General features: G+C 40.4%; 1 protein-coding gene across 1 annotated transcript in view; it reads right to left on the bottom strand.

Moving 5' to 3' along the window:
- Positions 1 to 1,430, bottom strand: part of LOC109897329 (retinol dehydrogenase 8-like) — a 9,979-nt gene extending 8,549 nt beyond the window's left edge. The window contains exon 1 of the mRNA XM_031834217.1: positions 995 to 1,430. Coding sequence (XP_031690077.1) covers positions 995 to 1,100 — 106 coding nt within the window. The 5' untranslated portion in view covers positions 1,101 to 1,430. The remainder of the gene's footprint in view (positions 1 to 994) is intronic.
- Between the last annotated feature and the right edge of the window lie 16,187 nt (positions 1,431 to 17,617).

Genomic DNA, 17,617 nt, shown 5'->3' with positions numbered 1-17,617 from the left:
TTGGGATTGTTGAGGTTTCTCTGTAGTTGGCAAATGTCACTGCTACCAATTAATACTCAGAATTACTGCGCACTATTTAATCTGGATTTTCCTCCTGATCTTTCAGAGAGAACAGATCAAGTTATTTTCTGCAAAGTGGCCTCTCTCTTGTTCTTGGAAGCAGGTCACAGTTCAACGAGAATGATTCAACCCTGAGTACTGTTGAGGGAGCTGTTAATCGCTTCTGTTTGCGCTCCTCTATTTCACGGCAATAAATCCCAAGACCCCACTACCCTCAAAGAAAGAACAATTCTACGTAACCCTAGACTGACATTAATGATGGGATGTCTGTAGCTGGAAAGTGGATGACAAACGAACAATGTCCGCGACGAGCCCGGAGCTCCGATGAAGACTTCAAACAAGCCTTGCTAGTGAACCCTCGCTTGTACAGGTCTCAAACTTTGTCCCCCTTTCAACACTCGCTCCAGAGAGGGGACTATAGGCGCATTAGACACGGCACTAAACCGGGGCAGCGGTCTACAATTCAGTGCGATAAAGAGGGCTTTGTACGAGAGAAGTCACTTGAAAGAGAACTGGCAGTCTCTTTTATGATCCCCGCCTGGCAAGCGGCATCCTCGCGGAGCCGTACCCCGGAAACTTAGCTTTCAGATGATAATAGCTGAATCAAGGGGGGTAGAGAACCAGAGGGCTCACGATAGGAAATATATATATATATATATATATATATATATATATATATATATATATATATATATAAAAACACTAGCAATAGGAGATTTAGTCTAGAAATAAAACCCGTAGGCTATCATTTTTGGGAGCAAAGGTCGAACCTGCGCGTAAAAGTTGTTTTGGACAGATAGACTAATGATTACCCTATTTGTACACAGAACATATTCCATAGGGTTCAAACAAAGATCAGAGGGATTTTAGCAGCATGTCGGATCAAGCTTCTGACGTTAAAGGCAGATAAACAATGTAAAGAAAGCGCATTTACCATGGTAACGCTTCTTTTCATCTTTGGCCAGCAGGACTGCGATTCGTAACCCGATGCCGGAGGAGCAACCGGTGATCAGAACTACTTTTTGTCCACTGCTCGCCATGGCTTGTCCGGTTAGGTCGTGCTCTTTAGTGGTCTTCTGCTCCGGATGGTTGATGCAGAGCGAGCTCGAGCACTGGACTTTAAAAACTAAAGCGGATCATGCAAACACAGCGGCCATGTGAGCGGGTAATTTAGTCACATGTCCTATAAAATCCTTTACTAAAAAAGACGAGGCACCTCGCAAACTCGACTGCCAGCAGAATTTTAAATCTGATAAATACTGCTTGGTCTAAATGAATGCCTGTTTTACTGTGGGTGGCAGCCTAACATATGGGTAGGGGTTACAATGATAAGCATTTTTCATGTAATTTTGAACAACAGCCTCAATAAATATTTAGTTCCCAGTAGGGCCTATGTTTAATGTTGCTGTGTTTGGCTGCTTTCACATTTGTCAGACATAGGTCTACCTATTGCTGCAACCTGGTCTCAGAGCATTTCGTATTATTTTGTAGGCTACGTAAATCTGAGTTATGAATTTTGTACATACTACGTTTTGTATGGTATTAATTTGTGGATGTCCATCATCCATTTCGTATGATAGGCTATGTTACGAATTACAATTCATATTATATGTTACCAAATATAATTCGTCCAATATGTTACGAATTGCAATTCATACAATATGTTACGAATTTAAAAAATGTACAGTATTCTACGGATTTTCGAAATGTATGATATGTAACAAATTCCAATTTGTTGTGGCTAGCGTTAGCTAGGTGTCTAGGTCGCTAAAGCTAACGTTATGTAACCATACCAAACTTAACATATCATACTAATTTGACCATCCCGGATTTACATTTACATTTATGTCTAGTCTATGAGACCTGCCTGATTTTATATACGTGCCTAGTCATAAAACCCCGACTTGTAGGTCTACTTTTGGCTTAAAGATAGAAATATTTGACAAGAGTATTATTCTTACGAAAATAAATAAATATTAATGAAGAAACGTTTAAAACTACTTTAGTTAAAACCAGGCAGTTGTAGAAACCTATATCAGAATTGTGTGCTGCTATTAGACCATTTAATTTCAATTTGACCACACAAGGTTAAAATAATGAGTACCCTATATACTAAAGTGTGAAAACAATTGAAGGTCAAGCGCAAAGTTCAATAATGTGGCGTTAGACCTACGTCACGTCACCATATTCAAATTTCACACTGGTGTGGTTTCAGTTCTCCTTCAGTAACGTTGTGTAATCTAGATGCGCTACAGCGCTGGAGCTCTCCTGCCATCTCCTGGCAGAATGAACCATTACACAAATACAGAATGAATGGATTTGGTTCAGACAAGGCTTCTCCCGTGTAGTCCCAAATGCAGTTATTATTCCTATTCCTGTGTCGCATCCAATGCTGAAGAAAAGTCATTGATGGTAATTCAGCCATGCTGTTTTAAGGGCAGTATTTTAAGTCTATGTAGGTGGAAGAATCAGAATGTGTTTGTAGCCAGTGCAATAGTGGTCTGTCAATTTGGAGTTATGGTTATATGTGTTGCTTTGGCTTGGAGACGGAGAGACATTGCCTTGTTTGAACATGGGAATTCTTCTCAAGGTGGGTGTAGCAAGGTGTAAAGGTGCATATGATAAGATTGTAAAACCAGGCTGTTTTTTGTAGCGATGGTGATTGGGTCAGAGTACAAAGGTCACACCCATGTTAGGGCTTGTTGGACACACAATATCTCAATATGTTATTGCCACAGCTGCATGGCCAGAGAGGTGAGCTGAAACCTTCTCTCTTCCTGTCTCCCTCTCAGCAAATCCATCCATCTCCTGTGCTTTGCATTTAACCTCAAACAAACCTGTGATGTAGAATATTCATGAACCCCCCCCCCACCCCATCTTTACAGTCCACACAATGTAACATAGGCTACAGAGATCACTATTCTTACGGCAAGATCGGTATAGACACACACACACACACACACACACACACACACACACACACACACACACACACACACACACACACACACACACACACACACACACACACACACACACACACACACACCTGTTAGGACAGTTTATGAGCACAGAACGATCCAGTTAAACATGAAGAGCTTAGAGAGGATAGCTAGACTGTTTGTCTCTTCTTTCAAGTTATTTATGGACATGCCTCTCTATGGCTGAAAGCCTCCCTCTCCTCCTTCTCATGCGGTTATTAATTTCCTTCATAACTTCGAAAGGAGAAATTCTTCCTGAGGGGAGGCATATGTCAACTATTACTGAATCATGGATGGATGCACAAATGGTCAGTCTTCAGCTAACAGCCTGATAGAGTGGACACCAGTTTAGCCTTGTTGTGAAAAATGGGTGGGGGGGGGGGGGAACCAGTGAACAACTTTTATTAGATGTTGACTGATAATGGTAAAGGTAATAATTGTTTTAAAGGGTTAATATGATAATAATGAACCGTTTACAAACTATCGATACACTCTTTATATTATCCACATGGTGCTCCCCATCTTCACAATGGATCAAAAAACAAACATTTCTAAGAATTGTACCGGTACTGTAGATCTACTTTTCAGACTTAAGACAAGAAAACACAAACCGTCAATGACACTTTACAGCCATCCTGTAACATTTGGGTGTGTGAATGTTTGATTTGTGTTTGTGTTTCTCCAGAGACTCTTTCCATGGTGGTGGGCTGAGGCTGGGGAGGCAGTTGAGGTGGGAAGGGAAGGGGGCAGGAGCACTGGGGGAGTTCCTGGCGTGCCTTTTCCCCTGCCTAGGGAGTCTGTGGACAGGTGTGTGTGGAGGTATTCACATTAGGAGAGCTGCTGGGGAGGGAATGTTGTCAGCAGCCTTCTAGCTATCACTCTGGTATTTGAAGAGAGAGAGAGAGGTAGGTAGGTAGGTAGGTAAGTAGGTAGGTAGGTAGGTAGGTTTGTAGGTAGGTAGGTAGGTAGGTAGGTAGGTAGGTATGTAGGTAGGTTGGTAGGTAGGTAGGTAGGTAGTAGGTAGGTATGTAAGTAGGTAGGTAGGTAGGTAGGTAGGTAGGTAGGTAGGTAGGTTGGTAGGTAGGTAGGTAGTAGGTAGGTAGGTAGGTAGGTAGGTAGGTAGGTATGTAAGTAGGTAGGTAGGTGGGTAGTAGGTAGGTAGGTAGGTAGGTAGGTAGGTAGGTAGGTATGTAAGTAGGTAGGTAGGTAGGTAGGTAGGTAGGTAGGTATGTAAGTAGGTAGGTAGGTAGGTAGGTAGGTAGGTAGGTAGGTAGGTAGTAGGTAGGTAGGTATGTAAGTAGGTAGGTAGGTGGGTAGTAGGTAGGTAGGTATGTAAGTAGGTAGGTAGGTAGGTAGAAAAGGAAAGAGAGAGAAGGAGTGGTGCAAGCCCGTACACGTTGTTTTCCCCTGCCACGCGCACTCCTCCCTCAGAGCCATATATAAATCCTCCTCTTTTCTCGCTCTCCACTTTCTCCTACTCCACCTCATTCATCCTCCAAGTTGCCTCCATCTTTCAGTCCTCCTTTACCTCCCTACCGCAGACAGGTGAGATAAAGCATCATAAGGAAACGTGTTGCCAAAAGACCGCTCCCCAATCTTCTCTCTGACCTCTGACCTTTTCACTCTGACATCTCACTGTACCCCAGCTGGGCCGTGCGCCATATCAGACCCTCATCCACTTCATGGGAGTTCAGTCACAGTTCTGACAGGAGACTAGAGAGAGTCAACAAATGTTCTCTCTTTTCCATATGAGGCTAATAGTCCATTTCCTGTTTGCTGAGTTGAAGGATACTTGAACGTATGCCTTTTGGATGGAACCATCAGTTCTATTTATCCCTCAGTTCTGACTCACTGTCAATGCTGTTTCTACTAATTTCACTGAACATGAGAGATGATTTGGTCTTTGAAGTGGAATCAATATTCTTGGTTATAATTATTTCGTTTAGGGAATAAATCCAAACACAGAGCTTCAGTGTTTGACTGAATACTCACACTATTTTAGTGCACAAATTGTGCTAATACATGTGAGAAAAATACTTCTCCATGTAACCTTAACTTTTCTATGAAACATAGCATTGCTTGTCCATGTCTAAATGTGTTAGTCCAGCCTGCTCTATCCCCCTTGCCTGTAACAGTGGCCTGGCCACCAGACTGGCTGAGCTGAATGAATTTGGAGGGGACAAATGGGACTGGCTCTGAAAGCCCAAACAGTGGCTGTGTGAAAGAGCCCAGTGGACTGGAATGTTTGCTACAGGACAGGAGTGGTGCTTTCTGCTCTTTTGTGTGCAGTCTGCTGAGGAGGTGTGGAATGCAAACTTCCCAGAGGAGAACAGAGGAGGGGGAATAGTAAATGAAAGGAAAAAAGGGAAAGAGAGTGGTAGGGGGAGAGGGCGAGAGAACAAAAGCTTTAAGTAACAGAGTGGACCCAGAGAGTGAGAAGGGAGAGAGAGAGACAGGGATGAGACATTTGAGAGGGTTCTGACAGAACCAAAGAGAAGGAGAGAGAGAAGGGACAGAGAGGGGAGGAGGAACAGAGAGAAGGATAGAGAGTAGGGACATAGAGGGGAGGAGGAACAGAGTGAAAGATAGAGAGTAGGGACATAGAGAGGGAGAGAGTGGAGAATGAGATTGGTGGTGATTGTTTGAGCAGATTGTTAATGAGACTTGATCCTAAATGTTAATTAGCTGAATCATCCCCCATCAGTAATTATTTTCATTAACACCCCCTACAAACCCAAATCTGACCTGGTATTTTATATGAGTTATCACAATGGTTTTAATAGTCCAGTAACTCTTCTCTTTCTCTCATTTCTCTCCTGCTCATGTGCGCTGTGTCATTTCCCTACTGCCCTACTAAGCAAAAAGGCAGTAACTGCTCATAGTGTAGAACTGAGAAAAATGAACACATTCTTATTTCCAATGACAGCCTAAGAACAGTGGGTTAACTGCCTTGTTCAGAGGCAGAACAACAGATGTTTACCTTGTCAGATCGGTTACTGGCCCAACGCTCTAACCACTAGGCTACCTGCCGCTGTTTACCTTGGTTTCACAGTAACTTTATCCAGTTACTGCTAACATCACCCCCATTTCCCCTAAAACACAATACAATAGAGGCAGGATACTTGTCCACACGATTAAGCATGTATTTAATGTAGCAAAAATGACATTAACTCATTTTCGACCAAACGAGCAGTTACTGCACTTGTGCTTGGTAGGGCAGCCTAGCTCTATTACAATGGACCTAAACTGAACTAGGAAAAAGTCACAATTAGTCACTCCCCTGTTAAGACAGTATATGAGTCACTTCCTGACCTGATCTCATTTAGGGAGGCACAGAAGTCTTGTGTATTTTCCCATGATATACATGTTACAGTATCCAGTCACTGGTCCCACTAACCTCTGTACACATTCAGTCCTTAGTAACACAGACCTCCATCCTCCACAGTGTGGTTTACGCAGTCATGAGTTCACCAGGCGGGGACTTTCTAATGACATGTTATATGAATGTGACCAGTGATGGATCGAGTCAAAGGCAACGACTGCCACATGACCAAGAGTACACACTTTGACCAACTTCGAACATGACAGAACCACCCAGATGTGTGTAGGTGCCTAAGATGGAACGAGGCAATGATATATTATGATATTGGTGGTGGAACGTGATGTGTTCATTCACTGTGCCCCCGGCCAGCTACTTTAGATACGAGGTGCATTGATTTATATCAGCAGGTGTGGTGTGAAGATCGTGTAGCACTGTGATCATATGTAAACCTCAGTGTCCACTGTGACATATGGAACTAATTGTAGAAGTATATCTGCGTGATCTGGTCTGTATCACCAGCAGTCAGAGAGCTCTGTACCAGGATGGATGCTCCATCATCTAACTCCCCCACTGTGGTTCCGTTACAGCCATAGTCTAATCTACACACATTTCCCCATAATGACAAAGCAAAAACAGAAAATGTTTTTTTAGAAATGTTTGCAAATTTTAAAAAAAATGTCAAAGTGAAATATTACATTTACTGTACTTAAGTATTCAGACACTTCACTCAGTACTTCACTCAGTACTTTGTTGATTCACCTTTGGCTGCATTTACAGCATCGATTATTCTTGGGTATGACACTGCAAACTTGGCACACCTGTATTCACCATTCTTCTCTGCAGATCCTCTCAAGCTCTGTCAGGTTGGATGGGGAGTGTTGCTGCACAGACATTTTCAGGTCTCTCCAGAGATGTTCGATCGGGTCGTAGTCCTGTTGGAAGGTGAACATTCGCTTCAGTCTGAGGTCCTGAGCGCTCTGGAGCAGGTTTTCATCAAGGATCTCTCTGTACTTTGCTCCATTCAGCTTTGCCTTGATCCTGACTCCCAGTCCACGCTGCTGAAAAACATTCCCACAGCATGATGCTGCCACCACCATGCTTCACCATAGGGATGTTGCTAGGCTTCCCCTAGACATGGCGCTTGGCATTCAGGCCAAAGATTTCAATCTTGGTTTCATCAGACCAGAGAATCTTGTTTCTCATGGTCTGAGAGTCTTTAGGTGCCTTTTGGCAAACTCCAAGTGGACTGTCATGTTCCTTTTACTGAGGAGTGACTGGCCACTCTACCATAGAGGCCTGATTGGTGGAGTGCTGCAGAGATGGTTGTCCTTCTGGAAGGTTCTCCCATCTCCACAGAGGAACTCTGGAGCTCTGTCGGAGTGACCATCGGGTTCTTGGTCACCTCCCTGACCAAGGCTCTTCTCCCCCGATTGCTTAGTTTGGCCGGGTGGCCAGCTCTAGGGAGAGTCTTGGTGGTTCCAAACTTCTTCCATTAAAGAATGATGGAGGCCACTGTGTTCTTAGGGACCTTCAATGCTGCAGAAATATTTTGGTACCTTTCCCCATATTTGTTCCTCGACACAATGCTGTCTCAGAGCTCTACAGACCATTCTTTCGACCTCATGGCTTGGTTTTTGCTGTGACATGCACTGCCAACTGTGGGACCTTATATAGACAGGTGTGGTACTTTCCAAATCATGTCCAATCAATTGAATTGACCATAGGTGGACCCCAATCAAGTTGTTGAAACATCTCAAAGGCTCCCGAGTGGCACAGCTGGCTAAGGCACTGTATCTCAGTGCTTGAGATGTCACTATAGACACCCTAGTTCGATTCCAAGCTGTATCACAATCGGCTGTGATTGGGAGTCCCATAGGGCGGCGCGCAATTGGCCCAGCGTTGTCTGGGTTTGGCTGGTGTAGGCCCGTCATTGTAAATAAGAATTTGTTTTTAATTAACTGACTTGCCTAGTTAAATAAAGGGTCATATTTTTTTTTTTAAGCATGATCAATGGAAACAGGATGCACTGGAGCTCAATTTCAATTCTCGTAGCAAAGGGTCTGAATACTTATGTAAATAAGGTATTTCTGTTTTAAATGTTTTATAAAAGTGCAAAAAATTCTGAAAACCTGTTTTTGCTTTGTCATTATGGGGTATTGTGTGTAGATTGCTCAGGATTTGTTTTTATTTAATACATTTTAGAACAAGGCTGTAACTTGACAAAATGTGGAATAAGTCAAGGGATCTGAATACTTTCCGAACGCTCTGAATGTAGAACCAAGTGGGAGGGGGGGGGGGGGGGGGGGTTCACAGTAGATTGGTGTGTGTGTGTGGGGAGCTTGACATATGTAGGACGGTGTGTGTGGACGTGTGTGTGAGGGGCTTGACATATGTAGGACGGTGTGTGTATATGTGTGTGGGCAGTTACTTTCATACATCCATCAGGCCAAGGATACCCGAGTCTGACAGATGAACCTACATTTTCTCACTCAGAACCTTTCTTTGTTTTCTCAAATTCCTTTCGCTCAGTTAGTTATGAACGTCAGTTTTCTCTCTGTTCAGAGTTACTGACTAAAGGCATTTTTAGAACTGTACGTTTTGGGGAATTTGATATTTGAGGTTGGACCACATATTAGCTTTGGTCTCATCCGTCTCATGTATTGTCTACAGATGTTAGTAATGCTCTCCTCATGGGGGGAAGGGTCTCTTAGCTGTTCTTGACATCTCCATGTATAACCCGCTTTAAATGGACCATCATATAGCAACCAATTTTCAAATATCAACCAATCGGTCGCACTTTCAAAAAATGTCAAATATACAATAATAACCATTATTATGAACCACATAATCTTCATCATCCTCATTATTACACATCTTCCACATTACTGTACCTCTCAATGGGCCTTCAGTGTAAGTAGATGATAACAGTTTCTGGATCCCTTAGCTTTAGTGTATCATACTGTCGAAGTATCTAATGATGAAATGCAAACCGATGACATCGTAGGTGTATCACTGATGAGATAATATAAGTGTTATATAAGATCTTTAGTCTGCTTGAAAAAGGACAAAAAGTCAAACAAATCATTCAAAATGCATATTCCCTTTCAAATGTCAATAAATCAAGAGTCTGGCAAGCAGAGACTCAGTTGCGTCCTAACTCTGAGATTTCACATGCATAATTCCTTCAACCGGATGGCTGTCCTGTCCTGGCATGTTCTGCTACTGAATGGAGAGAAAGGAAATGGAGTCAGTCAGTTTAAAAGCCCTTTCTAGGGTTTATACAGATGTAGGATCTTCATTTGATCTAGTTTGCTACAGCTGGAAAATAATCCTGCCGCAATGGGACATTTGAATTATTATGTAGATTATAATTAATGGACATTTTTGCAGGTTTTGATACATTTTTCATTAGGGCAAATCAAGTCTGAAATGTCAAAGTGGAAATTAATGACTTTAGAATACCTTTTAAAACACAAATACACTACACGTTTGCATTTCCTCCTATGCTGGAAAATTCTCAGCAACAAAAGAGTGATCAATTAAGATCATTAAGATCCTACATCTGTAGTTCCAAACTCAAAAAAACTCAGACTTTACGATGAATGTAAAGATAAAATGTCACCACATTGATGTTATCTCTGCTTTGGCATGATGACAGAATGAAGCTATCTCACATTCTCCTCTTACACCTTCCACCGCCTCAATGATTAAATGATAAGATGTCTCCATCATCACTGACTTACAGGAGTGAGAGGGAGGGAGCAAGAGAGAGAGATGATTCATACCAATTAGCTTTACATACCATTTAAGTACCGCTGTCGTACTGTATCAGTGAGAAACTTCCAAATGATATGAGTTACAGCGACAACAAAAAAATCACAAAGTATATAGCTCCTGTTAGATTTATGATAGCGAAAAAGGCCAGATAGATCCATTACCCATCTCTCTGTACCTGGGACAAATATTTTGTTTCCTTTAATATCCAGTAAAGTCTGGGATAGATTCATCCCATGCCAGGCTTGATCTCTGGTGGGTTTTTTCTCTCCTCGCCAAACCATAAATACTGTGTCAAAACACACACATACATATATACAGTGCCTTGCGAAAGTATTCGGCCCCCTTGAACTTTGCGAACTTTTGCCACATTTCAGGCTTTTTTTTGTGAAGAATCAACAACAAGTGGGACACAATCATGAAGTGGAACGACATTTATTGGATATTTCAAACTCTTTTAACAAATCAAAAACTGAAAAATTGGGCGTGCAAAATTATTCAGCCCCTTTACTTTCAGTGCAGCAAACTCTCTCCAGAAGTTCAGTGAGGATCTCTGAATGATCCAATGTTGACCTAAATGACTAATGATGATAAATACAATCCACCTGTGTGTAATCAAGTCTCCGTATAAATGCACCTGCACTGTGATAGTCTCAGAGGTCCGTTAAAAGCGCAGAGAGCATCATGAAGAACAAGGAACACACCAGGCAGGTCCGATATACTGTTGTGAAGCCGGATTTGGATACAAAAAGATTTCCCAAGCTTTAAACATCCCAAGGAGCACTGTGCAAGCGATAATATTGAAATGGAAGGAGTATCAGACCACTGCAAATCTACCAAGACCTGGCAGTCCCTCTAAACTTTCAGCTCATACAAGGAGAAGACTGATCAGAGATGCAGCCAAGAGGCCCATGATCACTCTGGATGAATTGCAGAGATCTACAGCTGAGGTGGGAGACTCTGTCCATAGGACAACAATCAGTCGTATATTGCACAAAGCTGGCCTTTATGGAAGAGAGGCAAGAAGAAAGCCATTTCTTAAAGATATCCATAAAAAGTGTTGTTTAAAGTTTGCCACAAGCCACCTGGGAGACACACCAAACATGTGGAAGAAGGTGCTCTGGTCAGATGAAACCAAAATTGAACTTTTTGGCAACAATGCAAAACGTTATGTTTGGCGTAAAAGCAACACAGCTCATCACCCTGAACACACCATCCCCACTGTCAAACATGGTGGTGGCAGCATTATGGTTTGGGCCTGCTTTTCTTCAGCAGGGACAGGGAAGATGGTTAAAATTGATGGGAAGATGGATGGAGCCAAATACAGGACCATTCTGGAAGAAAACCTGATGGAGTCTGCAAAAGACCTGAGACTGGGACGGAGATTTGTCTTCCAACAAGACAATGATCAAAAACATAAAGCAAAATCTACAATGGAATGGTTCAAAAATAAACATATCCAGGTGTTAGAATGGCCAAGTCAAAGTCCAGACCTGAATCCAATCGAGAATCTGTGGAAAGAACTGAAAACTGCTGTTCACAAATGCTCTCCATCCAACCTCACTGAGCTCAAGCTGTTTTGCAAGGAGGAATGGGAAAAAATGTCAGTCTCTCGATGTGCAAAACTGATAGAGACATACCCCAAGCGACTTACAGCTGTAATCGCAGCAAAAGGTGGCACTACAAAGTATTAACTTAAGGGGGCTGAGTAATTTTGCACGCCCAATTTTTCATTTTTTTATTTGTTAAAAAAGTTTGAAATATCCAATAAATGTCGTTCCACTTCATGATTGTGTCCCACTTGATGTTGATTCTTCACAAAAAATACAGTTTTATATCTTTATGTTTGAAGCCTGAAATGTGGCAAAAGGTCGCAAAGTTCAAGGGGGCCGAATACTTTCGCAAGGCACTGTATAGGCTTTAATGTAGTGTCTTGATGCTCCACTTGTTTAGTAAAGGCTGCCAGAGTGTTGAGAACAGAGAGGTTATGCTGTCACATTCTGGTGATTTGTTAATTAACAGTTCAACCAGAAACATGTTTAACTGCAGTAATTCATGTTTGTTGTTGAACAATGTTCTTACGCCAGAGTTTGTTCTCTCTACAACAATTGAAAAGGAAAATATGAATTTTCATTTTTAATCATGATCTGCATATTTTTGTAGCACTATTGAATGTATGAATGACTGTGGTCACACCACAAGTATTTTGATGTGAAATTTACGGAGAGAATACATTGGATTTGAAAAAAACTTCTCCGTCTCTACCAAAATGTAAGTTATAGAATAGGACTAAGTCAAATCAAACTTGATTTAAATTGCATTTCAAATTTGATCTGATTTAGTCCTATTCTTTTACTTAGATTTTTGTTTGAGATGGAGACATGAATCCAACATTATTAATTCAATTAACAAATTATTAATTCAATTCAATATCACTTTTGATAGCCTATTAGCCTATTAGCCTATTAACTTGTTGACATGTTAACAAAAAATATGTTGGATTTACGTCTCCAACTCATCCAAAAATGCAAGTTAAAAAAATGGGATTAAGCCAGTGGTTCAGATGGAATTATCCAAGCAGTAGATACATCTCCTTTAAATGTTCATATTTGGTTGCATTGTCAACTAAGCACAGTTCAATATTACAAATAGCCTGAAGTTCAGCCTGTCTTACAAACTAATGTAACATTCAACCTTAAAATGAGTAACACATACATGGCCACATTTGGAGGTTTCTGTAACTATACATTTCTTCTGATGTAATCATGTACATGTTCAAGATAGCATGCGTAGGTCTTTGCAGGTCTGTGGAGATCTTCACAATTTCTGCACAGAACACTGAATGGTTTTGATCACTTGCACCATATACTTTTACTGTAATCTCAACTGCCATCCGGGTCATTTGGTTTTGCTATTAGATGCTATTAAACATGTGAAACACGTGAATCTGTTGTATGTCAACTGTGCTCCCTCTCCGGCCTCTAGGTCACCAGGCTGCTCGTTAGGGCCCACACCTGTCACCAGCGTTATGCGCATAATGACACTCACCTAGACTCCATCACCTCCTTGATTACCTCCCCTTTATAAGTCTCTCCCTTTGGTTTCTTCCCCGGTCGTCATTGTTCCTGTTTCATGACGGTGCGCTGTTTGTGTTTCTTGTTTTGTTGATTTATTTCTTACACTATTCACTCCCTGAACTTGCTTCCCGTCTCTCAGCGTACATCGTTTCATTGTATAAATAAACACAATATCTGACATTGTATTCTCATTTGAACTTCGGTGTTCTTTTAAATGGTTGGAAGCACAGGGACGGACAGTACATTTTGGGTGACAACTAAACCATAAATCAGACATTGTTTTTCCATTGGAATTTGGTTGTGCTTCTAGATGGTTAAAAGCATGGTGATAACACATTGGAAATTCAACTAACTTTTGGCTGTCTTTTTGAGGGTGAATACAGTATAGGTTGTAATCTCATTAATCAACGTCCCAACCAAATATTATCCACGTTGAAATGACATGGTGTGCCCCGTCGGTTGGTCTTGACCTCTAAATCGAGTATCAAGAGCGAGCCTTAGTTAGGACTCAGGGTAGAGTCAGCCTTACCACATCACAGAGAAGTGAGCTGTAATGTACAGTAGACAGAAGGTCAAAGAAACGCTTATCCATGAGTATCCATCTCCTCCCATCTTTAAATCTATGTCATCCATACTATTTTGGTGATCAGAAATATAACCAGGCTATTCAAGAGTTGAAGAGGGGTTGAAGGGAGTTCAAGAGAACCTGTTCAATTGGACCTTATCTTCTTGCAAATACAATAAATGAAATCCATGTGATCCGTACATTTTTGGTATTTTTTGGGTTTTACCCCAGTGCTTTGAGGAATCACCAGGACTCTGAATCACTAGTCATCCGTGAAGCTTTTCTCCCGCAGACTCCCGTAACAGAGATTTCCTTTCTAGATTCATATCGATTTCTCCATGAATGAGGTTATACAGGAAGTATTTGATAGAAGTATGGTTACAGCACAGCACAGTAGATTGGTGTGTGTGTGTGGGGAGCTTGACATATGTAGGACGGTGTGTGTGGACGTGTGTGTGAGGGGCTTGACATATGTAGGACGGTGTGTGTGGACGTGTGTGTGAGGGGCTTGACATATGTAGGACGGTGTGTGTGGACGTGTGTGTGAGGGGCTTGACATATGTAGCACGGTGTCTGTATATGTGTGTGGGCAGTTACTTTCATACATCCATCAGGCCAAGGATACCCGAGTCTGACAGATGAACCTACATTTTCTCACTCAGAACCTTTCTTTGTTTTCTCAAATTCCTTTCGCTCAGTTAGTTATGAACGTCAGTTTTCTCTCTGTTCAGAGTTTCTGACTAAAGGCATTTTTAGAACTGTACGTTTTGGGGAATTTGATATTTGAGGTTGGACCACATATTAGCTTTGGTCTCATCCGTCTCATGTATTGTCTACAGATGTTAGTAATGCTCTCCTCATGGGGGGAAGGGTCTCTTAGCTGTTCTTGACATCTCCATGTATAACCCGCTTTAAATGGACCATCATATAGCAACCAATTTTCAAATATCAACCAATCAGTCGCACTTTCAAAAAATTTCAAATATACAATAATAACCATTATTATGAACCACATAATCTTCATCATCCTCATTATTACACATCTTCCACATTACTGTACCTCTCAATGGGCCTTCAGTGTAAGTAGATGATAACAGGGTCTGGATCCCTTAGCTTTAGTGTATCATACTGTCGAAGTATCTAATGATGAAATGCAAACCGATGACATCGTAGGTGTATCACTGATGAGATAATATAAGTGTTATATAAGATCTTTAGTCTGCTTGAAAAAGGACAAAAAGTCAAACAAATCATTCAAAATGCATATTCCCTTTCAAATGTCAATAAATCAAGAGTCTGGCAAGCAGAGACTCAGTTGCGTCCTAACTCTGAGATTTCACATGCATAATTCCTTCAACCGGATGGCTGTCCTGTCCTGGCATGTTCTGCTACTGAATGGAGAGAAAGGAAATGGAGACAGTCAGTTTAAAAGCCCTTTCTAGGGTTTATACAGATGTAGGATTTTAATTTGATCTAGTTTGCTACAGCTGGAAAATAATCCTGCAGCAATGGGACATTTGAATTATTATGTAGGTTATAATTAATGGACATTTTTGCAAGTTTTGATACAGTGGAAATTAATGACTTTAGAATACCTTTTAAAACACAAATACACTACATGTTTGCATTTCCTCCTATGCTGGAAAATTCTCAGCAACAAAAGAGTGATCAAATTAAGATCCTACATCTGTAGTTCCAAACTCTCAAAAAAACTCAGACTTTACGATGAATGTAAAGATAAAATGTCACCACATTGATGTTATCTCTGCTATGGCATGATGACAGAATGAACCTATCTCACATTCTCCTCTTACACCTTCCACCGCCTCAGTGATTAAATGATAAGATGTCTCCATCATCACTGACTTACAGGAGTGAGAGGGAGGGAGCAAGAGAGAGAGATGATTCATACCAATTAGCTTTACATACCATTTAAGTACCGCTGTCGTACTGTATCAGTGAGAAACTTCCAAATGATATGAGTTACAGCGACAACAAAAAAATCACAAAGTATATAGCTCCTGTTAGATTTATGATTGAGAAAAAGGCCAGATAGATCCATTACCCATCTCTCTGTACGTGGGACAAATATTCTGTTTCCTTTAATATCCAGTAAAGTCTGGGATAGATTCATCCCATGCCAGGCTTGATCTCTGGTGGGTTTTTTCTCTCCTCGCCAAACCATAAATACTGTGTCAAAACACACACATATATATATATATATAGGTTTTAATGTAGTGTCTTGATGCTCCACTTGTTTAGTAAAGGCTGCCAGAGTGTTGAGAACAGAGAGGTTATGCTGTCACATTCTGGTGATTTGTTAATTAACAGTTCAACCAGAAACATGTTTATCTGCAATAATTCATGTTTGTTGTTGAACAACAGAGTTTGTTCTCTCTACAACAATTAAAAAGGAAAATATGAATTTTCATTATTAAATAATGATCTGCATATTTTTGTAGCACTATTGAATGTATGAGTGACTGTTGTCACACCACTGGCCTATGACAACAGAATAGAAGTTCCTCTTAATACATAATACATTTTCAACACCATATACAGTATATGTGGCATGAACTATAACTATAAGTATGTGTTATTGTCCCTTTGAGAGTTGGTAGAAGTGTCTTCCTACTGGGCACAAACTGGTTGTATCAACATTGTTTCAACGTAATTTGTCAGAGTATTTTGACGTGAAATTTACGGAGAGAAAACATTGGATTTGAAAACCAATCTAAAGTAAACTGTTGTTTTGAGGCCTAAATTTCAACCACAGGATTATTTCATCATGGTAAACAAATTTCAACCACAGGATTATTTCATCATGGTAAACAAATTTCAACCACAGGATTATTTCATCATGGTAAACAAATTTCAACCACAGGATTATTTCATCATGGTAAACAAATTTCAACCACAGGATTATTTCATCATGGTAAACAAATTTCAATACAGACAAACCTTGTAAAAAATATGATGAATTTGTACCTTTAAAACAAAGTCGTATCTTCAATGTTATATCCACAAGAAAAAAATACATTGGCCTACTGGAGAACTGGGTTTTAACCAAGGTTTTGACCATTCCCAATTTAGCTATGATATTTGTCACTGACTATTACTTGTGCTATCATGAGAATTACTTTTTAGAGATCTCCACTTAATAACTAAGTAGATGAACTGTTGCTATCGAAGTCATTCCAAAGGGTAGGTTAACAGAGCAAATGAATGCAACAATACTTTATCGCTCATATCATAAAGGATGCTATCTAGTCTTATATAACATTTGCAAAGTCACCAACTCCTATCATTTCAATTTAACCCAGAATTCAACTAAAATAGACAATAGTTTTGGGTTTCAAGCTCTGGTTAATTTAAAATGTGAAAATGTGAATCCAACATATCAATTATTAACTTATTATTATATTTGCTGATATTGAATTGTGTTTGGTTGTCAACACAACCAAATATCAACATTTGAAGGAGATGTAACTTCTGCTTAGATAGTTCCATCTGTGCCACTGACTTAGTCTGGCTTTAATTCCAGTTAATAATTGACATGTTGGATTCACGTCTCCGTCTCTACCAAAATGTAAGTTATAGAATAGGACTAAGTCAAATCAAACTTTATTTAAATTGCATTTCAAATTTGATCTGATTTAGTCCTATTCTTTTACTTAGATTTTTGGTTGAGATGGAGACGTGAATCCAACATTATTAATTCAATTAACAAATGATTAATTCAATTCAATATCGCTTTTGATAGCCTATTAGCCTATTAGCCTATTAGCCTATTAACTTGTTGACATGTTAACAAAAAATATGTTGGAACTCATCCAAA

This window comes from Oncorhynchus kisutch, linkage group LG10, assembly GCF_002021735.2.
Source record: "Oncorhynchus kisutch isolate 150728-3 linkage group LG10, Okis_V2, whole genome shotgun sequence".
Classification (NCBI taxonomy): domain Eukaryota; kingdom Metazoa; phylum Chordata; class Actinopteri; order Salmoniformes; family Salmonidae; genus Oncorhynchus; species Oncorhynchus kisutch.
This window is presented reverse-complemented; position numbering and strand designations above follow the sequence as displayed.